Genomic DNA, 26,134 nt, shown 5'->3' with positions numbered 1-26,134 from the left:
ATTAAACCGCTTTTAACCACAAGTTCTTGTACAACAAACCTGAAACAACTCCCGGGACAAAATCTACTCACTTACTCACTCACTCATTGCATGTCACGAAACTGATGTTTAGGGGAAAGCAATCTTAACTGACATGCTTGACGATAGCTACGCAAGCTAACGAGATATCAAGTTACAGTTTTTCTCCATGGGTTTGGCACATTTCTTGAAACTGAGATGACATTTTCAAAATTGTAAGCTGATTTGGCCAAACAGACTTACATTTGTGTCAGTTCATTAGCAAAAGCACATATCTATCACAAAACTGCTCACACATGCTTCCCTCCAAGTTCCTTTCCCAAACAAAGAGTCGCTACAGTCACAACTGGAAAGATTCTTCTCAATTGCTTTGACTCAACTGCATTCACTTAGTTCTTTGGCCAAAAGTAACTTGGATGATTTTGCACATCACCATGGATCATCTGCAAACGTTCATATCTCTCCCAAAACAGCTCACCTATGTGTCAAAATCAAATTTCTATGTCATACAAGTAGTCAGTGCCCCCAAAATGCAACGTCCCTTTGGCATTCTGTGAGCACCACAAGTCAAAATCAATAGATGTTTTCTCACAACAGCTAACAAAATACAATTACATATAAAACTGAGGGGGGGGGGGGGGGATTTTACATACATATATATAATCCACTCACAGTCAAGGAAATTGCAACAGTTTTTATTCATACAAAGTTACTTACACATTAGAGTGCAACAAAAGAAAGTGTAAGCCAAATTCTGTATATTTATGAAAAACTAATAACTAAAATCATATCTCGCACACAGCGTAAATGAAGAACCGACTACTGTAATACTGAGGGAGGGAGGAATGGGAAGAGAGAGGGGAGGAGGGAGAGAGAGAGGGGAGAGAGGGAGGGGAGAAAGAGAATGGAGGTGGATGAGAGAGGGGGGAGAGGGGGAGAAAGAGGGAGAGAGGGGAGGAGAGAGAGGGAGGGAGAGAGGGGGAGAAAGAAGGAGGGATAGACAGGGAAGGAGAGAGAGAGAGCGAGAGAGAAAGAAAGAGAGGAGAGAGAGGGGGAGAGAGGGAGGGAGGAAGAGGGAAGAGAGAGGGGAGGAGGGAGATGGAGAGAGAGAGAAAGGGAGAGAGAGAGGAGAGAGGGAGGGGAGAAAGAGAATGGAGGTGGAAGAGAGAGGGGTGAGAGAGAGGGGGGAAAGGGGGAGAGAGACAGAGGGAGGGAGAGAGGTAGAGAGAGGGGGGATGAGAGAGAGAGAGAGGGAGGGAGAGAGAGACAGAGGGGGAGAAAGAAGGAGGGAGAGAGAGGGGAGGAGAGAGAGAGCAAGAGAGAGAGAAAGAAAGAGGAGAGAGAGAGAGAGAGAGAGAGAGAGAGAGAGAGAGAGAGAGAGAGAGAGAGAGAGAGAGAGAGAAACATGAAACAAACACACACAACAAATTGCATACATGCAGAGTCCATAATTGTGTGGCATGGTCACAAATTAATCACACTTTCTCTTTCAATCCTTGTGTCTGTGGAGCCATTTCCTGCCATTTGGCCATTACAAACACTAAAAGGCTGCGGCTGGCAGCTGCTGAGTTTGCACTTAACCCTAATGAGTTTTCAGAGTGATTCATTTGCTGTTGCCTCAGACTGATGCAAAAGTTTCATATACAGCACAACTACGCTTCGGGGTCTTCCCACCAATTGTAGGTCACATTGACGTACTTTTTTCATGGCCTAAAAACAGCCACTACTGTACAAAATAATTTGTTAACGCCTGACATTTTCATTTCTTTTTCATTTGAACTGCGTGCTTTTGGCGATGCTAAGCTAACATCCATTATTTCCTTTACTGTACTGAGGATATTGCTTGACAAGTTGCCATTGTTTGTTTTCAGTTGAAATGAACAGAAATGACATCAAAGTGAAAGTAAAGTGAGTGAAATATTAGGATTGTAATATGTGGTTTACGTTGCTAAATTAATTAGGTTAACAAGACTTTGCTGAGTGCTATTGTGGGGCGGACAAAAACAGTGGCCTGTTTAAACACCAGGAGCGAAATGAAATTTGCAATCAAGCAGGGTCCATTTTAAATTACCCACATCGTTCTTAGCTACTTTAAATACTTCTATGTGTATTTAAACCAGCAAGCAGCCCACTGTGGTTTTGGTACTTGGAATAATCGATAATTTATGTTTTTATTATCAGTTCAGACTTCTTTTTTTTGGGGGGGGGGGGGGGGGGAGTAATCAACACCACCAATATATCACATAAATGACCTCTTTCATTGGCTTTGTTCAGTCATCAACCAGTTACTTCATTGCTCATAATATAGATTTTTTTTCCTTATAGGAAAATAAATTAATTGAAAAAATCTGAAATGTTCTCTAAAAACCGACTTTTTCTCACCCTGAAAAATAAATGGTTTTAATTCTATTGTAAAAAAAAAAAAAATAGAAATAAAAATCCAACTTCATTTGTTTTACATGAAAATACAGTATTCTTGTAATACCAAAAAAGGGGGAAAAAAAGACTGTTTTAATGTTATTCATTTATAATGGGCAAAAAAATATTTTCTGATTCATTAAAAAAAAAAAAAATTATTACATATATTTGAAATAATTGTTATAATTCTTTTACTTTTTTCTTGATTTTTTTTATTCTGCAGTAAATGTTCAAACTTTTTGAAAAAAAAGAAAAAGAAAGCATTATTATAGTTAAATGCTATTGTAAGCATAAAAGAGCAAACGATGGCTCGTCTCACACAGACTCTCGTTTTGTTCACGAGAGCACACATGGACTCGAAGTCTGCCGTTTAACCGCAAAAGTGTGGCGTAAACATCCGTGGCAGCTGCGAATCCGCAAGAACTCACAAGGCTCTCACCTGATTTACACAGATATAAAATATGTTTTACTTCTTTACACTAAACTTAACATTCCAAAAATTATTCTGGTTAATATATGTACAAGTTGCTGATTGGAACTTTGACTGCTTGAATCGATTATTTTCCACATTATGTCTGTTGGAAAAGTATGTTGTTGTTGATGTTTTTAACCATACACAGTATTTTACTTTTAAAAAATGTGACCCCAAAGGGTAGTAATCACTTTAATAATAATAATAATAATGTACTTCTTTCTGTCCCCTTTAATTTATTTTACTTTACTTTGAATTTCAAGATTATTTTATATTGTCTTTTTTCTTTTACAAATGAATGAAATAACATTAATCTAATTGATTAACCCCCCCCCCCCCCCATCAATTAAATGTCTCTCTCAGCAAAAAAAAAAAGAAAGAAAAGGAAAGACTTGCAAGCATAATAATTTAGACAAACCAACACCTCGCTAATAGCAAATTGAAACATTTTCCTCATATGGATTTGATCACAAAGAGGTCATGTGAGGGACGAAGCAATTTCCATCTTTTGCCGCCTGATTTATGAATCAGTCTTAGCACACTCATCTTGAACTCTCTGTGTCCCGCCCGACTCAAGCAGTGAGTCATACGTCAGAAATACGCCCACCTGTTCCCTCTCTCGAAATACAAGAAAGCACTCGGCGTGATGTGGTAAACGCAATATTTAGCTGTTTTGCTATCAGTTTGACCTCTGCTAGCAGAGGACGTTTTTTTTCCTTCCCCTCTTCTTTCTGTATAGCTGCAAGGAAGAATTTATTATGACTTTTGGTTGAGAAGTTATATAAAGATTAAGATTATTATTATTATGACTGCCCTTCCACTCATATTCTAACATCTTTATTTATCCCCGTGGTGTAATTAAGGGAACTGAAGAGCAGGGAAATATACAGGATATATTTACTTTATTATTTATATATATTTACTTTATTGCACTGGGTACTAGATGACGGAGTCCTGAGAGTTCAGGAGAACAGACAAAAGATGGATCTCCTCCTCCGAGTCTTGCTAGAGTGCAGTCAGATGAATGCCAGGAAGTGAACAGAACGATCCGGGCAAACTGCTCAGAAGTCCCGGAGCACACCTTTAATTTAAATTTTCATAGATGTGGCATGACTCCTTCTTGTGATTGGATCCGTAAAGTGGAAGTTTAAACATATCTTGACAATAATATGTTATATGTAACCTCACTAGTCTAAACATGACATTCTGATTAATATTACATTTTTGTGGAATATGAGTTATGAAGCCAAATCCAACCGATTTTATTCATTTCAGGGGGCAGCCATTTTGCCACTTGCTGTCGACTGAAGATGACATCACAGTTGCCAGGGCTCAGGCAATGAGCAATCACAGCTCCTAGCTTTCTGAAGCTGCGTTGTGATTGGTTGTTACCTGAGATTTGAGCAACTGTGATGTCATCTTCAGTCCACAGCAAGTGGCAAAATGGCCGCCCCCGGAGATGGAGAAAAACGGCTGGATTTTGCTGCTTAAGTCATATTCCAATAACACAATAATAACCAGAATATCATATTTAGACTAGTGCATAGAACATATTGACAAAATAAAAATTGGGTTGTCAGCATTTAGATCATTCAGAGGTTCCAAAAATGTAGTTTTAACTCAAAGTCAAGTCATAACAATTTTTTGTTTCTGTCATTTAAAAAAACATTCATCAGGATGAATACATTTCCCCCTTTATAAAAGTAACAATCCAAATCAAATAACGTTGGATCTCATTACGAGAACCCAAGTGGTCATAAAATTGTGGTCACTCGGATCCCCATTTGCAGGCCTTAACGAGAAGTCGGCCGTTAGAGTGAAACACAATGTGTGATCACATGTCATGTTCTGTTCACTGTCTAAGTTAAATGTGGCTCACATCTGTTGCGGTCTGGTCTCCCCCCCACCTCAACTCCCACACACCAATTCCTCCTCTATACACGTGTGCAAAAAAAAAAAAAAAAAAGCAAACGTCCCTCCTCTGTATGTGGGTCGTCCCCTATTTTAGCACTCCCACCTCTACGCACTCCTCGCTGACATTTCAAAGGATCTTCGAATAAGAGATGAGAGACAAAAGCTTGTGAAGCGCCGATCCCAATCGCCATGAGGGAGGGATAGTTGCGGCTTCACGACAACATCTTGGAACTTGGACCTCTTCCAACTTCTTGCACACACCTTTGGAAGTTGACTTTTCACTCCCCAGGACTTAACAGTGAAGACACGTCAACATCCTAACAGCAGCAGGTGAGCTCCTTACAGATACAACATGTCTCTTTTTGTTTTATCAAAAGCTGTGAGTGAATCCTGAACATTCACTGGACTGTAGAACTGGACCAGGACACGCATGAAGCGATTCTTTGGGATTTGAAGGGGGAACCATGAACTCAAATATATTTTCCAGTTGTAGAAAAAAGATCACGGCTCAATATCAATATCATCTTGTTACAAATGATAAATGAGCTGTAGGCCCACAATGCTTTCATCGAACTTTATTCTCGTCACTTTTTTAATCTACTAACATTGACATTTATTCTCTAACACTACAAATGTTTTCTTTTGCTAACTTTCATACAATATAAGGACTTTTTTTCCCCTAATATTACCTATTTTTATTCTGTGAGCAGTTAAAACTTGTTCCATAATGTTACGACTCCTTCTCGCATTATAGCTGTATTCTTGAATCATAACTTTATTCATATAATGCCAGTGATGGACAAATGAAGCTTCATGAAACACTTGTAATATATATATTTTTTATTTTGTTGATGGCACTCTTGGTTTCAAGATGCAATGGAAATTGAATCGATTTCCATTGTGCTAGCCTTTATCTTTTAAGAGCACCAGCTCTAGCTTTACCGCAGAGTAAAATAAATAAATAAATAAATAAATAGAAAAAGTGGTTCCATGAAGATTCACTTTAAATGCGACTCATCATTTCATGAAACATAAAGATTCTATTTAATTCCATATTTTCTACATTTCCTCCAGATAATATCTAACAAGCCAGTCTTATCTTCATGACAATTTTTTTCTCAAAATGTTATGACTATTTATTTATTTATTATATGTATTATTATATTATTATTATTTATTTATATATATGACTATTTATTTATTTATTATATGTATTATTATATTATTATTTATTTATATATATGACTATTTATTTATTTATTTAATATTTTGACTATTTTCATAACTTTACAACTTATTTTTATTGTTGTGATTTTTTCTTTCATTAACCCCCCCCCCATTTATCATAAATCACAACTTGAAACATAGCAATATAACTTTTATAAGATTACAACTTTTTTTTGTGTAATATTGAATTTTTTTTCTTGTGAAATGCTTTCCCTAAATAAAAAAAAAATCGGATTTTTTTTCTCATGACAACACGTGTTTTTTTATTTTTATTTTAACTTTTCAGCGTGGACCCCGTATTATTTTGCGCACATCCAACACTAACTTAAATCGTTTGTGTTTACCATCATGCGGTTGTGTGGATCACTGTTGACATCCAAATTCCACACGTGTAAATCTAGATTGTAGTACAAGCCCGAGAGAAACTAGTGAAAAATTGTCGGTTTCTCAGGCCTCAGTTGAGAAATAACAACTCAACATAGTTGAGTTTACAACATTAACAAACACATAGTTGGCTCATATGGACAAGAAGTCAAAGTCAAGCTTGGCTAGCAGTTATGAAAAGCAGACCTAGTCTGCCTTAAAATGTTCTTTAAAAAAAAAAAAACATGCAAACATGATTTAACATCAACAAAACTAAACCTTAGACGGCAAAGGAAATATGTAAATACACAAAAATGGGAGAAAGGATGAGTTGAACGGCCGTTGAATAATTTTAGACGTCATTTGTCTGCAAAACTTTCCAGCCACTTACTCATCTCATCGGAACATTTTTGTCAGGCTACTCCAAACCCCCCCCGAGTTTATTTTAGCATTTGCTAAAGACGGGCTTCTCCTTTATTAAGTTTGGATTGGACAGAGCATCTCTGGCGTGGACCTTAATGGCATTATATGCTTCCTGGCTCTCTGAACGCATCTGGAGCAGGCCTACATAATTTAATACAGAGAAATGTTCTAGGATCTATGTATAACTTTTATGAGATCTTCACCTAAAAATAGCATCCTTATAATGAGCATCAAAATTGATATTAACAATAAAACAATAGCGGTAAAATGAAGAATAACAAACAATTTGAACTGACTTGATGTTTGCAGTAGCAATTAAAGCCACCATATAGAGTGCTGTTCACGTTTTTTTTTTTTTTTTACGGGATTGTGCAGGTGTACCTAATGTTGTGGACAGTAAGAATCAATTTGCTGGTGCTATTCAGTTATGCTTACAGATGGCCGTGACTTGTAATTCTTGTCTTTAAAATATTGTGCCCGGGAAGCGGCATAAATTAACATCTGGTTCGAGTTTGCATATCAGCCCGCCGCTTTGTGATTCTGTGGCCGCGCATCTGCATTGCTCATCAGCGACTTAAATCGATTGATTGATTCATTTAGTAAAGCGAAGTCCTTAATGCGCTTTGCTCAAGCAAGGCTACGTCTTGCACGATCACCCCCCGGTCCTAAAAATATATTTACTGAAGCTGCGGTCGCTTCCTGCGACTTCATGTAAATGAGCATTACGAAGATTAGTCAGCGTTCGAGTCAGTGTTCTTCTCAATGAACGGACAAAAAGTCTGCCCAGAAAACTACAAGCTGCAGTACAGCTGCAAAGTTGGAAAAATGACATGGAGATGAGCAGGAAAATAAGCCCAGAGTTTGGTTTTTTGGACATGCATCATCTACTCACTGTATCTTAACTCATTCACTGCCATTGACGGCTATAAACGTCAAAAAATCATTTTAACAATTTTTTTCTTCACTTTTGTTAACAAGAGTATGAAAACCTAGACATAAAAAAAACCATTTTATTTTATTTTTTAAAGAGGGGGGCATCAGGCGATTAAATTATTAAAAATGAGGGGCGTCAGGCGATTAAAATTTGTAATTGTAATTAATCGCATGACTTCAATAGCTAACTCACAATTAATCACAAATGTTATATCTGTTCTAAATGTACAATAATATTTTTCTAGGTTTTCATACTCTTGTTAACAAAAGTGGGGGAAAAAAAGTTAAACTATATATATATAATGTAGTTTTTAACGTCTATAGCCATCAATGGCAGTGAATGAGTTAAAATGTCACAGAAGTGGAATCGATTTTGTGAAGACAAATCAGTTTAATGCCACTCCCACCTAAAGTCAGTTCAGGACTCAGTTTGTGAATGTCACATGACCAAACCCAAAAACAGGTGAGCCGTAATTGGTCGTTACAAGAGCCCTACGCACCTGTGATGTCATTTTCAGTCGATAGCCAAGGTCAAAATATGTTTTTAAAAGTATTAATTGTACATGAAAATAATGAACTTATCAAATTTATTCTTGACAAAATACCAACTTTTAATTGCTGAAAATGGATAAATGAGTCAAGTATGCCTTTAAATGGTAAAAAGATGTTGGGCAGTAACTACTTACTAGTAACGTGTTACTGTAACTTAGTTACTTTTTACAATAACTAATACTCTAACCCTTTACTTTTTAAAATACAGTAACTTAAATAAGAGTTACTTTTAATAGTAACACATTACTTTTTAAAGTAATCATCAGCTTGCGTCAGCTGGAATCTTCGTAACTCCAAGACAATATTTTTGGTCTCGTTTTGGATATAAGCAAACAGTAGGAGTGGCCTAGCTTGGGGGCAGTCTTCCAAGATGAAGAGTTGTGAGTTTGTTCCTAAACTCTTTTTTTTTTAAATAAAATAACAAAATTCGTCGAAATCTCTCCTTGCAAAATTTACTGAGAATTTGTGAGCGAAAAATCTATTTTCATGGGATAGGCAAATTCTCTCATACACACTAAAAACACTTTGGGTAAGATTTACTGTCTTCCAAGTGTAAATTTGTAAATAGACCGTTTTTGAGGTTTCTTTACTCCAAAACACCTGATTCAATGATCAGGATCAGGATCAGAGCTGGCTGATGAGCTTAAATATGAATCAGCTGTGTTGAACGTGAGAAACCTCTAAAACATGCAGGACAAGGACCGGACTTTGACACCACTGGTTTAGAGTAAAATTCACTCTACAGAATTTACTGTGTACAATCGTGCTTCTAGTAACAATGCGAGAGAGAGGAATTCATGTCCTTTCTATTTGACGCGGAACACATGAACACGTCAAGCGCACATTCCTCGTGATTGATCGTGTCGTCTTATTGTGTCTTTTTACTTTTGCTCCAGCAACAATGAACGCGACCGGCGCCGGCAACTCAACTGCGGTGTGCGTTAAGATCGGCGACAGCGTCATTAGCGACCTCCTGATGAGCGTCTACATCCTGGCTTTTATCTTGGGCTTGATCTTCAACATCCTCACCCTGGGCCCCATTTTGCAACAAGTGCGCAAACAAAACGTCCTGGGCATCTTCTTGCTCAGCCTGTCGCTGTCCGACATACTTTTCATCTTCACCATGCCCCTCTGGATCAACTACTACTACCAGAACCACCACTGGAAGCTGGGCGTCATGTCGTGCAGCGTGGCCGGGTTCTTCTACTACTCCAACATGTACATCGGCATCTACCTGCTGTGCTGCATCTCCGTGGACCGCTGCCTGGTGGTCACGTACCCGCTCCGCTCCAAAACCCAGCGCACGTCGTGCTACGCCTGGGCGCTGTGCGCGGGCGTCTACGTGGTGGTGACGGCGCTGCACGTGATGGTGCTGTTCAACGACAACCTCAAGGACGCCCACGACGACCGAGACGACCGCTGCTACGAGACCTACCCCATGCAGACACCCGTGGCCTTGTTCAACCTGCTCCGGGTGGGCGTCGGCTTCCTGCTCCCCCTGCTGGTGCTGGCCGTCAGCTACTGGAGGGTGCTGGCGAAGGTGGGCCAGAGTCCGGGCCTGAGCGCCCAGGCCAAGAGGAAGGTGCGCATGCTGTCCTTCGGGGTGATCGGGATCTTCTCGGTTTGCTTCGCGCCGTACCACGTCCTGCTGCTCGCGCGCTCGCTGGTTTTCTACACGAGGCCGTACGGCAGCTATTGCGAGTTTGAGCAGAAGGTGCACTTCGCCTTCTCGTGCACGCTCGCCCTGTCCAGCCTCAACTGCGTGGTGGATCCCGTGCTCTACGTGCTGGTCAGCAACGGAATCCGGGAGGACGTCAAAGTGTGCTACAAGAGGCGTAAAAGGATGCGGCTGAATGAGAGCGTTCCGTCCAGGAACAAAACGGCAAGGTTGAATAATCAGTTAATATGAATGTGCTCTTTGGTATTCTGCTCAGGTCTCAAGGACAAGGCAACCAGATCCTGTGAGAGTGACACATTGCCATATTTGTCCAGCCTCATCGCCACCTCCCTCATGTCCTGCTCAGTGTGGATGAGGAGGAAGATAAGAGCAGGATTACGCACGTAAATTTGATGAAGCTGTTACCCGTCACATGGATCTAAAACTTGGCTCAGTGGTAGAGCAGAAGAAAAAAAAAAAAAGAAAAAAAAAAGAAAAAGAAAAAGAGTGGTCATCTCCCATCCATGAGGTTGTGGGTGCGATCCTCACCCTTGGTGACCACGTCGAAATGTCCTTGCGCAAAGACATTAAAAATCCGATTTGTGGACCCGGCAGCAGTCGCCCGCCGTTGTGTGAATGCGAGGCATTGTAAAGCGTTTTGGCCGCAATATAAAAAGCAGTCCATTCTCACGCCATTCACTGCTTCTAGGGAGACATTGTTCGAAGCCTTAGAACTGGAAGGTTTACTATTCAAGGCACAACGCGGACTGAAATGTACAAATGGCAACTGCTGGGTTAAAAATAGCCCGATTTGTTTGAAATAACTAAACCCAATTCTGGATCCGAAAAGGACAAACCAATGCTGGGTTGTTTCCACCCAGTGCCTTGGGTTGAGGATTTGATGCAACAAAGGGTAAAAACTACCCATGCTGATGAGCGAAGCCCTTTTCACACTGCTTTTAGCAGGCCACCGCGCGGCGTTTTCAAACTCATTCGACGTGTATGTGGCGATGGTAAGTGGAAAACATTTGGAAGTGTGACGTCAGATGAACGCCTCCAATTGGAGAGAAGCTAGCCGAGTGATTTAGTGTCATTTTGGCAGACTTATTTCAAAGAAACTCGATGATTGAACTAGAGGTTTCAGGCGATTAAAATTTGTAATCGTAATTTATCACATAACTTCAAGAGTTAACTCACAATTAATCGCAAATTTGATATCTGTTCTTAATGTGCAATAAATTATTTTTCCAAGTTTTCATACTCTTGTTAACATGATAAAATTGTTGTACATTCACCTCTGCAGAGGAGCTCGCTACTCCTAACCAGGAGAGCGCCACTGCCAACTACTGCAGTGGATGTGCAATTACACTTTATTTTATAGTACAACAACAAAAAACAATTATTTGAGAACTGCATCACATTCATGCACACCATACACACTAGGGGTGTTAAAAAAAATCGATTGGGCAATATATCGCGATATTACAGTGCGCAATTCTCGAATCAATTCAATATGCGGCCAAATCGATTTTTAAACATCACTTTTTGATGGAAATATTCAATAAAATGTCTTACTTAGAGTTAGGGTTCACACTTTAAGCATGGAAGAATGTTATATTAATGGACCATTAGGCCTTAATATTTTATTTTAATGCTGTTCAAACATGAAACAGACTGCAATCTGTTTGTTAAATACGGTGGCTTATAAGCCTTATATATACCTGTGTCAGGTAAATAATTACATTTTCATACAAATCTTGCAGTGTACATGTACAAGTTTACTGATTAGTATTTTATAAATTTGAGTTTAAAAAAAATCGCAAAAATCGATTTATAGATTCGTATCAGGATTAATCGCATCAAATCGAATCGTGACCTATGAATCGTGATACGGATCGAATCGCCAGGAACTCCGCAATTCACAAACCTAATACATTTTGCATGCAACAGATAGGAGGATATGCATGTAGTTATGTCTGAAATTAAACATTATGCTTATGTACAGTCCTGCGTAAGACAACACAGATGTCGAACACGACCTGAGATTTCATGAGAAATGTGATTTAACAAGTAAAATAATAAAAACAGAAATTTTATGAAACAAAAGTATTGGTCTTTTCTTTGTTTTCAGTAAATGGATGACTAACCAGTGAGGGCTACAATATCAACAAACACACGTAAGGTTAAATAACCGACACGATGCAATCAGCGATAATGATGCACAGGTGAAGGAAGCCACAATTAGCACAAAAAGAAGAAGAAAAAAAACCTTCACAAATAGATCTGTTACATAAGCTAGTGTGCACTTGAATGTGGTCATGTGACTCCATCAGTAAGTGCTTCTCAGCCATAATGCAGGGTTGGGCTAAAAGTATTTTATTGACAAACTATTCTGAGACAAGAGTTCTTCATTATTGACAAACAAGGCAAAACCAAAGAGGCTCAAGTGACTGGGAGGAGAAAGCCTCCAGGATCGACTCATTTTATTGGACTTCTTGTTGGATCCATAATATTAAAAACAATGCTCAAGCATAAGTGTCTATAAGTGCACTCCACTGATCTGAATATATGACTGGATAGCCGATAGGCCAAGACGTTTGAAGCCGTGAGGCCGCCATATTGCTCCTCCGAAGAAACGTTTCTCGGCATACGGTCTTATACTTTTACAGTATCGAAATGGGAGAACAATTGAGACAGTACTTAGTCATGACTTGTTTTGAATTCGTTAAACAAACAAGAGGACTTCAGTCATTTTACAAATTAAATACATGCATAAATGATATGCTTAATGATGTTTACAGGAGGAAACTTGTATATTTTATTAAAGAATTATAACTGTAATGCAACAAAAGATGCCTCTGCCAAATCTAATATTTGGGTCTAAGGAACGGAGCAATAAAATAAGGGGGTCTTGAAAGCAGCACATACCGCGTCCACTTGTTAATTTTTTATTTTACTTGTTAAAAAATAGTGACCACCCCGCCACAAACCCCACACCCCGCCCCCCGGCCCTATACTAACTGCCTACGAGCTGTATATGTCTAATCTGTACGAGTACCGTATAGATTATACAATAATCTGCTCGCGAGGTGGGAGGAGCAAGATGGCCGCCCTGTGACTTCAACTCGCTTGCACGGGCGTGCATGGGCTGTCGGCTATCCATATAGTCATAGTCATATATTCAGATCAGTGGTGAACTCTGGATGCAACTGGAATGTAGCATCAACGTCATTGCCATCACCTGCATTATTGTTCTTTACTGAATTGGTCATTTCTCTTGTCACGTTAGTACTAGCTCAAACAAACTTTGCCCCACACAAAAAAAAAAAACACTAGACATTGTTTATACATGATGTTACAACTAAGGGAGCGGCCATTTGCCATTAGCTGTAGAGTGAAAATGACATCACAGTTGCTCAGGTCTCAGGTAACAACCAATCACAGCTCAGCTTCAGAAAACAGGTGAGCTGTGATTGGTCGTTGCCTCGACAGCAAGTGGCAAAATGGCCGCCCCCTGAGATGGATAAAATCGGCTGGATTTTGCTGATTAATTCATATTCCACTAACACAATATTAACCAGAATACTGTATTTAGACTAGTGTGGCTGCATGGAACATATTGTCAAGAATTTGTTTTTTGGGGCTTGACTTCCTCTTTAATAAAACTGTGGTGCGGTATTTCCTTTCCTAGCTCATGTGAACCCTTTTCTAATGCGTCAAATCAAAATTTCTTCAGTGGAATCACTCGTAGCCAGCGGGATAAACACATTTAACTGACCGGTCGGTACGCTTAATTGTTTTGGACATTCTAATAGTTCAGTGTCAATCAATTCTACTTGAGTAGAAAAGGATTTAATGATGCTATCTCTCAGGTCTCTCAGAGTATAGACCCTCGGGCAGCAGAGAGAAACCCTCCATTAACATAGTACACTTGTGGAATGAGGAAGTAACTTCAGCTCTGCAGGACTGTTTTGGTGTAAAACTGACTGGGATGTTTTTTGCAGCAGGGACAGATTTGGAGGAACATGCAGCAACTGTTCTCTCAAGATCAAGATCAAGACAATTAAGGTCTATCCTAATCAAAAACCTTGGTTTAAGAAGGAAGTGCGAACTCTGATGAGAGAGCGTGATTCTGCATTTAAATCAGGGTCTCAACTAGGATACAGAGAGGCGCGGCAGAGGCTGAGGAGGGGGGGTCAGATAAGCCAAGCGCGTATTGAGGAGCATTTTTATCTCAACAACTCCAGGAACATGTGGCAATGAATAAAAACCATCACTGGATATAAAACCAGCAGAGCAGTACCGAACTCTACCAACAGCTCCCTCCCTGGCGCCCTGAATCAGTTCTTTGCTCGGTTTGATCAGCAGAACCAAGAGACCAACTGGAGAATAGACTTACCGGAGGAGGACCGGAGGAGGACCGGAGAAGGACCGGAGGAGGAAGGCATCGGGGCCAGACGGGTTCTCTGGATGCATCCTTAAGGCCTGTGCTGACCAGCTGGCAGGCGTGTTTACAACCATCTTTAACTCATTCACTGCCATTGACGGTTATAGACGTCAAAATTAATTGAACTATTTTGATTATTATGATTGAAGTTTGAAATATTTTTTTTTATTGTACATTTAGAAATTAAAATTTGTGATTAATCGTGAGTTAACTAGTGAAATCATGCAATTATTTATAATTACAAATTTTAATCGCCTGACGCCCCTAATTTTTAATAATCTTTTCTATTAAAAAATGCAATTATTTAAAAAATAATAATCTTTCTATTTAACAAAAATATTTTAATTATTAAAATTAATAATATTTTCTTTAAAAATATATATATTTTTAACCTTTTATTTTTTAAAATGTAAAAAAATAAAATAAAATTAATTTAAAAATAATAATCTTTTATTTATATATTTATTATCATTATTATTTTTTATTTAATTTTTTTAATCATCTTTTCTTTTAGAAAAAATATTTTAATCATTTTTTTTATTTTCAATAATCTTTTCTATTTAAAAAAATTATTTTTAATTTTTTTAATCTTTTCTTTAAAAAAAAGTTTTTTTATTTATTTAAATAATCTAATTAATCTGATGACTTCTCTAGTTAACCCACGATTAATCACAAACACAGAATGTTGTTTGTCGACTGCAGTTTTGCATTCAACACCATCATTCCACATAAACTGGTCAGAAAACTGAATAATCTGGGACTCTGCAGCTCTCTGTGCACATGGGTACTGGACTTTTTAAGGGAAAGGCCACAAAGGGTCAGGATGGGACTATACACCTCGTCCACCCTGACTCTCAGCACCGGAACACCGCAGGGGTGTGTTCTTAGCCCTTTCTTCTATTCCCTCTTCATCTATCAGTGCGTTTACATGCAGTAAATATTCGGGTTAAGGTCAGAATTCCGTTTTCTGTAACAATCGAGGTAACACGTTTACATGCGTGGCGGAAAGAGTTATTCTCGTTGAAATGCTCATTTGCGCTCGAAAATAGCGAGCATAACATTGCCCCGATCGTTCGAGATATTCCGAATGCGTTTATATGAGCAAGAATTCCGCTTATGAAAGGAGTAACCCGGAGCATATTCGGGTTTTTGTGCGTGTTTACATGAGATTTAAAAGAGTTATTGCCCGCATGTAAACGTAGTCTATGACTGCTCACCCATCCGCCACACGAACACCATCGTTAAATTTGCTGATGACACAGCTGTGGTAGGACTGACCCACAACAACCTCGAGACGAGAAGAGATCCAGCACTTGACACAATGCTGTTACATCAATAACTTGGACTTGAGCATTTCAAAAACGAAATAAATTATAAAAGACTTTCGTATCAGTGCGTAACAGCCATCAGAGGCAGTCCCAGCTCTCTGAAAACCCGCTGGTCAGGTTCTACAAGGTCACCGTGGAGAGCCTCCTGTCATATTGCTGCACGGTGTGGTATGCAAGCCGCACAGCAGCGGACAGGAAGACTCTCCATAGGGTGGTGAGAACGGCGGAGAAAGCGATAGGGATTACACTGCCCCCGCTGGTTGAGATCTATGCTGGCAGGCTACACAGTAAAGCCAGCTATCATCTCCAAAGACCCCGTACACCCTGGCCACAAACTGTTTACTGTTGACACTGGGCATGCGCACAAATAGACGACTGCATAGTTTCTATCCACAAGCAGTTAAATGTATAAAATCTCCTTAATAAAAGCACTTACACATGACCGCTTTGAAATGGACTTTATATTGGCTTCTTTTATTATTTGTTGATGATTTATGTTTTTAGGATGTCGTGCCGAAGGCAAGGATGCTGCTGAAATAAGTTTCATTGTGTACACAATGACAAATAAAGTTCTATTCTATTCTATTCGACATACAACGTTGTAAAGATGGCTCATTTTATTGTACTTTTTACAGACAATAATATATCATCGATACAGTATGTGTAATTGAATCCAAAATAATGCAAAATACCAACGTGAAATGATGATAAAAATGATATAAGAACGATTTGAGAAAAATGAGATGAACTCCAATTAGTACAATAATAAATGGACGATGAAAGTTTTTTTTTGTCACATTCCACAATTTAAACTTTGCATGGTTTGTTTACACTATTTAGTTTCAACACAGGTGCATTCTCAATGCCAAATGGCATAATTACTTAGCATAACTTGTTTTTTTAACCTATAGAGTGGATTAATTAGTGCTATGGTTACAAAACGTTGCCAAGCATCTCACTAAAATCAAGTGACCACTGACTTTATACAGTACATGTTGTGAGACTAATATACTGTATACTCTAAGTCTAACAGATTTATTGCATATACAACAGATGTAGAGCATATGCACATTTGTAGGAAGGATTAGCTCCGTAAAGAACACGGCATGTTTGCTTGTTAAATCTGCAGTTGCTTTTAAAGTTGCTCCATAAATAAAGCTGACTTAATACATTCAAGTGATATAGAGTGTAGAATGCTGCTGCTGAATGCACATCGTTATTATACATTATGGTTTCAAATGACACATTACAGGCAGACTAGTGAGTCGGTGGTTGTTCGGTCTGGCTCGCAGTTGTTCTGAGGTTGCTGGTTCAAATCATGTTTGACGTTTTTTTTTTTTTAATGGATAAAACGGCAATGTAATACAGGGATTTAAAGCAAATCATTTAAATATGTTATGTTTAAATAAAATAATTTAATAAAATTAATAAAATGTAACATAAATAACTCCAGGGTGATTTTTAAAATATGTATATAAAATGGTTATTTGTCATAATGTTCTTATCGATTGGGCAAGAAAATTGGGTTGATTTATTACAAAATAACCAAAAGTTAGGTTAAATTTACCCAAGTAGCAGGTAGGTCAATTTTTTGACCAAAATAGAATTATTTTTGACTCAGTAGTTTGATCAGCAGCTTAGAACTCTGATCGGAACACCCCTAGTTATATGGACTAGGTTTTTATTTTATTATCTACAATTAATCCGTTAGCCAATTATTGTTTTGATTTAATGAGCAATTAATAAAAATGCCCAAAAAATATGATACATACAAGACATAAGTGTGTGTGGATGCATTCTTTTTTTCTCCATTTTATAATTCTAATTTACAAAGCAATTAATAAATAAATAAAAAAAACGTGAAAAAATATGTCTATATGCAAAATTATTAATTTGATTATTTTTGTAAACAATTAACCCCATTTTTTAGATAATAAATAAAAAAACTTGAGGTCTAGCTATACGGCTACACGTACGCTGTTTGAACAAATAAAACCCTTCTTTTCAAGAAACAAAAGTCAGGCAGAGCCTCCCTGAAAGAACATGAGACGCAAATCTAATTTGAGGAGCGCTAAATGCAGTCTGAAGGTTCACTTAGCGTGAATAAGCATGGCGGCCGGTTGCCAGGCAACGGGCAGTCAAGCAAATTGTTAGCAAGGCGAAAACATTGGCTGACGCTGGTGCAAATCTGAAGGAGTGGCCATAACTGTACACTTGGGTCAGATATAAAAAGTCTACACACCCCTGCTCAAATGCCAGGTTAATATTTGCAAAACTTTACTACCACCAATGTGACCTATAACCTGTACATCTCAAATGAAATCAAATGAAACATTTTCAAAAGGGGACGTAAAAAGAAAGCACTGAGAATGGGGTAGCAAAAGTGTGCACACCCTCTTATAGCTGGGGTTTTGGCTGTTTTCAGTGTTAACCAATCCCATTCAAATTCGCCCACCATTGAAAGTTCCTCAGATTAACCCCGAATAATTTTTTTGTAGGCTTTTTCCTGGTCACACAAGATAGATACGACACAATAAAATAATATAGCCGTAAAGCCATTCTTTAATGCTACATTACTGACCAGCTCAGCTGGTTTGGTAGGCTTTTTGTGACATATGCAAACCTGTACAATCACACTATCTCAGTGGTGTATTTTTAACTTCCTTCTCAAAAAAGTAAAAAAAATAAAAATCGCATTGTACAGTTTACAAGTCACATTAATGGTGGGGAAAAAAAAGTTTTGAAATGATTTGCCTTGGTTTCAATTTTTATTTTATATCACAAAAACAGGCATTTGAACAGGGGTGTGTAGACTTTTTATACAGAGATTATGAAAAGCTTTTGAGGACACACAAATGTGATTAAAATTCAAGTCACATTGTGATAAACAAACAAAATTCAAGTCGACTTGTGGTAAACAAACAAAGCACTAATTATGTTAGATGCTGCAATTAATTCCAGTGCCCCTTTCGCCAGTTATTTATGCTCACTGCCGCCTTGCATAATAACACATCCACTACAAATAATTACTACATTTATTTATCCATTTTCTATCGCGCCTGTCTTCATTTGTGTTGCGGGTGATCTTTAGCCTCGTGGTTTGCATGCTCTCCTCGTGGTTCCAGGCACAAGGTTCAAACTGAGAGATTAGGGTCGACGTTCACCGAGCTGCCAATAGATCCATCCATCCATTTTCTATACCGTATCACTGGAAACGATCCCAGTTGTCTGGGCAAGAGATGGGCTACACTCTGGATGAACGCCAGTCACGGAAATAATCCACAGAGTCTTGGACTATTATTCTTGATAACTACCATTTTGCACAATAGGAAAAAAAAAAGACAAGATAAAGCACGAAATAATCCACAAAGTCATAAAAGTAGTACCGTAATTCGGCTTTGTACGATGAGTTGTCTTGCTGTGAGTGTGGACGAGGCTGTGGCTGGGGTGTTAAAATTGCTAGCAAGATTAGAATGTAGCCTCGCTAATCCCGCCTAACGTTTGAGCCTCTGACCAAAGACACGCCGCTCACTTACAGTAAGTGCACTAGCGTGATTCTTAAAAACTGATACCTGGCAAACTAACTTGTGGCATTACAGCTAAAACGTTGTTCGCGTGTGCATTACATTTGATTATTATTAGCCATTTGTTTACTTGTTTAGCAACAACCAACTAAGCTAATCAATACAACAATTCAACCTCCATTATAGGTTCCCATAGCCACTCTATGTTGAATATTTGTTTTTGTACAAGTTCATGAAAACTAGTTTGTTTTGTATCCTCTTTAAAAAAGAAAGAAAGAAAGATGTAACACCACTATTGACCACTAGATGGTGGCACACTATCAAGTTTGACACTCATTTCGAAGGTAATTGTAAACAGGAAGTACAGTATTTCAACTCACTCTAGTTTTTGTTGAAGATTATTGAATTCAGTACTGCTTTTTTACGCCTACAAAAATTGTACAATGTACATTCATATTCAGACGTGATTATCGACGTATACTGTTAGATAATACATTAAATGTGTTAATATGGGGGGGGGGGGGTATTGTATACAGGTATTCCGCAAATCAAGTGCACACATAAAATGAAAATCTAAAACGGTCACAATCCAAGCCGATGAGTTAAGGATTAAAAAATGTGGTGATGAATATTAGAGGTGAATGGACCGTCTTTTGCACGTGATTATAATCCAATTGTGGTGAGTTCGCCGCACGGTTAGCTCTGTGAAGTCAGCCATTTCCGCTCCAGGGGTTACACAAGATTTGATCACAAGGTCCATGTAGGGCAGAGTACGCTCGCGCTGGCCTTTTTGACCTTTGCCCACGTTTGCTGTTCTTTTCTCCATTAACACTCGTGGATTTTTTTCAAAAACACATAAGATTTGTGGTAAACGAGTCTTCACGATGCCGATGGATGGACCAAGATGACGTTCAAATCCGGGACATGGTTCTCTGCACCCTCCGTCGGCTGTGACAAAGGCACAGGTAGCCCCGCAGGTGTTTGCGTACCTTGCTGTGCAGCGAGGCGTAGATGAAGGGGTTGTAGCACGCCGAGCTCATTGCCACTAAGTGACAGCACACTTGTAAGACGTTAATGTAGCGCTTGCCGATGATGTCGCAGTCCGGGTCCAGGTCCAACAACAGGTTCAGCACCTTCAGATGACATAAGAAGGATCACTTCAAAAAGTGGCAGACACAGCCCAGACCCATGTCAACAGTATGAAAGTTAGCTTAAAATCACTATTTTAAAAAAATTGAATGAATGAAGAAATGATTTTTTTAAAATAAATTAATAAATAGATAAATGAATAAATTAAATTAAATAAAACCCTGGCAGAAAAATTATGTTAAAAAAAATATATACAGTGTATAATTTAGAAGCAGTTACTTATATTGTATAAAATTAACATACATGTTTTGTTCATTGTACATTAAATATCAGTAAAAAGTAAAAGTAAAAAGTTGTTCTGTAAAGTTGTTTCTATTAGCACTACATTTTTTTTTACTGCTTTTTAACCACAGCTGCAATTTCCCCCCCTTAAAAACAATAGCTTTGTTTTTATACAGTATATTGATAAATTAATCAATAGGCCGTTAGTATATACATTTTAAATGAACATAATACATTTAGTTTACCCTTTATATGAACATGGTTTTGCTGTATATGTAAATATTCTTGTCTGTAATATAAGTTAAAATGTAATATGGTTTATTTTAGCATAAACAAAATGTACTGACAAAAAAACCTTTATTTTAACGCTACTATGATGCAATTTTAACTGTATCCCAATGTTTAGCTGTGTTTAAATTACAGTAATTTGTGAATTCTCCAATAGAAATGTTTTTGTACCAGTATTTATAGTTTTTTTATGTCATGATTTTACAGAAATAAATTCATTGTTAATTCTAAAGAATTTTTTTTATAGTACAGTACTGTAATAAAGAACAGATTTTTTTTTACTAGTAAACAAAGAGAGTTAGCTCTTATTTTTCATATGTCCTATGCATCAAACACAATATTCTGTGTGTCTTGAATTATCAGTCAAAATTCTCTCAACCTTCTACCAATATTGTTAACTGAATTGCCTAAGACATGGAGCTCAGATATTCATATTTTAAATGGTGTCAAGTTTAAACCAACATTGATAAACAAATCCAAACCATCTTATTTTATGAGATCGGATGATATGGGACATTCTCAGCATCATATGGTAATCCATATTTGATTGCATAAAGCTCTGCAGGTTTACTTGATAAAGAAGTGGCATTTGGGGGGAAATAGGAGTTGTTTTGCTTCCTCAGCCCCATGTGGTTATCATAACCCATTTGGCACAAATTACGCTTGAAGAAGACATGCTTATACCGGCTTTGCCATTTCTACTGATGATCTGCCCTTTTGCATGGCTCATTGAGGACCTAATGTCTGAATGGTCAGAATGATGAACTTCTCTAATAAGATCGTCCTTTTAATGGACATTTAGTCCTCCCGTGTATGGATTTGATAGCCGTAATATGTCTCCAAATGAAGCGTAAATAGGCGAGTTCATGAGAATGCTTGATGACATCATCTCACCTGCAGAGGCAGCCAACACAGAGCGAACGCCAGCACCGAGGCCACCAACAAAGAGAAGGTCCTCCTCCGCTTTTGCTTCCAGTGTTGCCTCCTGTTCGTCTGCTCCCCGGGCACAGAATAGCGCTTCAGACTGACGCTGATGGCACAGTACGAGATGCTCACGGACAGCAGCGGGATCATGTAGGAGGTGGTTAGGATGAAGCAGGAGTACAGCAGTCGCAGGTTTCCGTTTTCCGGCCAGAATTCTTCGCAAACGACCAGGTCGATGCCACTGGGCCGTAGGTCCAAGTAGCGAGTGTAGAAGGACGGAGGAGCGGCCAAGGTCAGAGATAAAAGCCACACGGCCAGCGTCACTGCGCCGCAGCCCCGAGAAGATATCCTCCGACGCACGGGGTGCGCTGAATGAAACGACAACCAGAAATGTTTTTCATTTTAGTTGGCCAGCAGTTTTTTACTCCATTACCATAGCACTGCCAACCAACCCGCAACAAAAAGAGACAGCAGGCTACATCTTGTCTGGTTGCTTAGCAATCAGCACCACTCACGGTAATGTCAAATTTTGAAGTCAATTCAAAGTGGTGGACTTCCTGACTATGGATCCAAAATACTTTTTTTTGTAGGTCTTCGGCTGTTACATATGGTTCCCAATTTTTGTAGCTCTAGGTCAGGGGTCTGCAACCTGCGGCTCTGGAGCCACGTGTGGCTCTTTATTCCCTCTCCTGTGGCTCCCTGTTGATCGCCAGCATTTTTGTTGTTGTTGTAGAAATTAGTATTTATATATATATATATATATATATATATATATATATATATATATATATATATATATATATATATATATATATATATATATATATATATATATATATTTATTTATTAGATAAAATATTTTTAAATGAATTAATTGTTTAGATTTTTAAAATATTCATATTCAATATTTAAATATTAAAAAAATATTTTTTAGTTGCCAGAAAAAGAGATGAAAGGTAGATGAAAAAGTTTTTTAAATGACCTAAAATTGGGAGCGGAAAAGCAGGAAATTACCATAAAATGTCAATGAAATTGCCAAAAATGTCAGAGAATTTTATAAAAAAGTCAGACTTTGAATTAAAAAAAACCCCCATAAAATGTCCAAAAACAAAAGAAGAAATCCCTTAAATAACTATAAAAGTTCTTTAGAATTGCCAAATGTCTGAATATTTATTTAAAAAAAAGCCAAAAAATAAAACATTTAAAAAGTCAAAAATTTCAGAAAACTGAAAGCAAAACAAGCAGAATAAAACAAAAAAAACAAACATAAAATGTCTAAAAAAGAAAGAAGAGTGGCGGAAAATGACCATAACATGTCCATAAAATTTCCAAAATATAAAAAAAATTGACAGACTGGCCTGAAACGTCTGAAAAATGACACCCGCCCAAAAATAGATAAATAAATAAATATATATCCAAAAATAGAAGAAAATGAATCTTGACATATTGGATGCTGCATATTTTTGTGTTATGGTGCAACTCTAATGCCTCGTACGCCCTCAGTACATTAGGCTAACCCTGACACGGTTTCCTTCATCACAATGTTCAAATATTTTGTGGCTGCAGACAGATTTTTGGTTATTTATTTAGCTTAAAATGGCTCTTTTGACAGGAAAGGTTGCTGACCCGTGCCCAAGGTGAAACATACAATCGGGGATGCAGGATGTATGCTGAGCTTTAAAAAAAAATAAATTTGCATAATAAAGTAATAAACTATTGTTGATTTTGCCACACCTGACGTGTGCAAAGTTTCACGAGTTTTTGTGCATGTTTCGACCTTCAAAAATAGCCTTGTTTTCTTGGTGAACAGCGCGTTGCCACGGCAACAGCGTTTCGCACAAACGTACCCCAAAGACCTTTCGCTTATTAAATATTTAGTTATTTATACGTATTTCTGAAAATGTGTCTGTGAGTGAGCATGCCGGGAAGTGTGGCTTATCAAAAATAGCAACTGGGACCAGTAGGGCTCTCTCTGTCTGACAAGACGCCTCCGGGCATGCTTTGCAATCATTAGTCTTACCTAGGACAACATAACGGTCCACCGCGATGGCCGTGAGGGAGAGCACTGAGGCAAACACAGTGGCGCATTGCACCAGCGGCACCAAGTGACACAGGGGCCTCCCGAAAGCCCAGCCGTGGCTGTCGAAGGCATAGGACATGGTCAACGGCACGCAGCTCAAACACATCAGCAGGTCTCCAGCGGCCAAGTTACCGATGAAAAAGTTGGTGGCGTTGTGGAGCTTCTTGTCCACCAGGATGCAAGTCAAAAGGAAGGAGTTCCCTACGCTGGCTATGACTACCACCAGGCAGTAGAGAGGCATGAAGAGGAGTTTGAAACGAAGCAGAAGCTCCATGCCGATGAACATGTCCAGTGGGTCACTTTGATTGAGCGCTTGACTTTTGTTCCCTGCCAGTCTGTGTTGTTCTGCTTGGTGGCTCATGTTGGCGCTCACATCGAAGAAGTCTTCTTTGATGAGGTTGTCCATCCTTGCCTGTGGAGAAGCAGCACGAGCGCTTCGTGAGTCAACAGTGTGCATACATGGCTACATCCATAATCTATACATAATTGTTTGCCCAAACCTGACAATTTTGATTTTTGCTTTATCAGTACCTTTTGAAGAAGTTGTGGGGTTTAAATACATACTATTTTCCCCAATGCATTTTTGTGGCCCTCAATTATATGTGTTTTTTTTACAATCCAATCCACTTCATTTCTATAGCACGTTTTATAAACAAGCGTCTCCAAAGTGCTGCACATTGAGATCCGCACACTATCATACGCAGAACATCTAGTAAAGCCAACTATAAAATAAAAAAAACTGTCAATAAAATACTAAAATACAATCAGCAAAATAAATACATTAAATAAATATATTAATTCATTAAAAAATAATAAATAAATAAACACGAAAATACCCCGAAGACCACACAATTCACGCTGAACTAAAAGCCAAGGAATAAAAGTGTGTCTTAAGATAGCTTTTTGCTATTCACAGGCCAGCCAGGTCCCTTTCCCCCACTTTATATGGTTTTCACACTTTATATGGTTGAGATGGTGCCGTCCTCACTAGAATGGTTCCCTACACAATGATGGAACTCCCCCCAACAGTTCTTTTGACTGCACTGGCTATCTAGAATCAAGGTATAGCAAACCCCCCCCCCCCCACCCCACCCCATAGATTGGTGTATAATTCAGCGTCAGTATTAAGAGCCTCTTATGGTAGGGCTAGATGGGTGAAATCACTCATATGCCTATACAGGACGGTTCCACAAGGGGGCGTAAAATCCCCATACAAACGCCGTTGACTAACAGGACATTTACTTTTATTTGTTTGGAAACTATATATAAGACATTCATTCACAATTTTAGTGTTTTTAATCTAAAATGAACAAGAGTGTATTTGTTTTGGATCAACATTAACATTATGTTAAAATAAAATAAAAAGTCGCAATTCTCACATTAAACATGTATTCTGACTCAGGGACTCGATACAGACGATGCAAAAGTAGCTCAGTGATTTTCCAACTCCACCAAGGCAGGCAGTGCGTTGCACGGGAATGGCATTGTGGGCAGATTGACATTTCAAACCAATATGCCTCAGCTCTAAAGTAGCAGAAGTGAGAACATAATTCATAACGGCAAAGATAGAGCGGAAAGATGTAAGTTGCTTTCAATAAGAGTTCATTTGAGGGCACTGCCATTTGACTGCGTGTAATGCTTTTCCAGGCAGAATATACAGCAGGACATGAACAACATGCCTTTCCCTTCAAATAGCGCTTAAAGGCCCCTCGCTCCTTTCACAGCATCATTTGGTGGTGCCCATGGATACGGATGGGGGTCATTGCTATCACAGGGCACAATGTCTTCTTTTCATGTCTCATTGCCAAGACCATAACAAAGTAGCTTCTGCTTTCCGTTTTTAAACGGTTACGAGGAATCATGTGTCAAAGTACGGAACATCAGCCGTGTGCATGTTGCGGCTGATCTTTGGCCAAGGCCGGGAAAGCTGAGCATGCTTCTCCACTGTTGCCAATTACATTGATCAAGCCAACAAGTTGACTAAAGGCCAGATGCTTGTTAGCTATCGATCCTGCCTGCGGCAGTGGCACAGCTCAATCCTCTTCATCGCTAGGTGACATTTGCATTTATTTATTTTTAAATCTTGAGCATATTAGGTCAGTCTCCGTGTCCAATTAGAGGATTTGATCAACTGAACATCTCCTATTTGAAATCAAAATACTGTCTTTTACACACAAAAAAAAGGCCTGTCCGTC

At 38.6% G+C, this 26,134-nt stretch overlaps 2 protein-coding genes across 3 annotated transcripts in view; one reads left to right on the top strand and one right to left on the bottom strand.

Annotated features, from left to right (window-relative positions):
* Window positions 1-4,931: 4,931 nt before the first annotated feature.
* gpr184 (G protein-coupled receptor 184) lies at window positions 4,932-12,059 on the top strand. The gene is made up of 2 exons (XM_086080843.1): window positions 4,932-5,152; window positions 9,217-12,059. Exon 2 carries the CDS (start codon window positions 9,222-9,224, stop codon window positions 10,227-10,229), a length of 1,008 nt encoding a protein of 335 aa, XP_085936969.1. The 5' UTR covers window positions 4,932-5,152; window positions 9,217-9,221; the 3' UTR covers window positions 10,230-12,059.
* A 4,257-nt stretch (window positions 12,060-16,316) lies between these two features.
* LOC147171290 (prolactin-releasing peptide receptor) overlaps window positions 16,317-26,134 on the bottom strand; it is a 33,888-nt gene continuing 24,070 nt past the window's right edge. For both annotated transcript variants that reach the window (XM_086079813.1, XM_086079814.1), the window contains 3 exons: window positions 23,880-24,351; window positions 21,830-22,227; window positions 16,317-20,409 (listed from right to left, as the gene is read on the bottom strand). In XM_086079813.1, coding sequence (XP_085935939.1) covers window positions 20,188-20,409; window positions 21,830-22,227; window positions 23,880-24,345 — 1,086 coding nt within the window. In that variant the 5' untranslated portion in view covers window positions 24,346-24,351 and the 3' untranslated portion in view covers window positions 16,317-20,187. The remainder of the gene's footprint in view (window positions 20,410-21,829; window positions 22,228-23,879; window positions 24,352-26,134) is intronic.

This window comes from Leptonotus elevatus, chromosome 7, assembly GCF_054856555.1.
Source record: "Leptonotus elevatus isolate MCC_2025b chromosome 7, RoL_Lele_1.0, whole genome shotgun sequence".
Taxonomy (NCBI): domain Eukaryota; kingdom Metazoa; phylum Chordata; class Actinopteri; order Syngnathiformes; family Syngnathidae; genus Leptonotus; species Leptonotus elevatus.
This window is presented reverse-complemented; position numbering and strand designations above follow the sequence as displayed.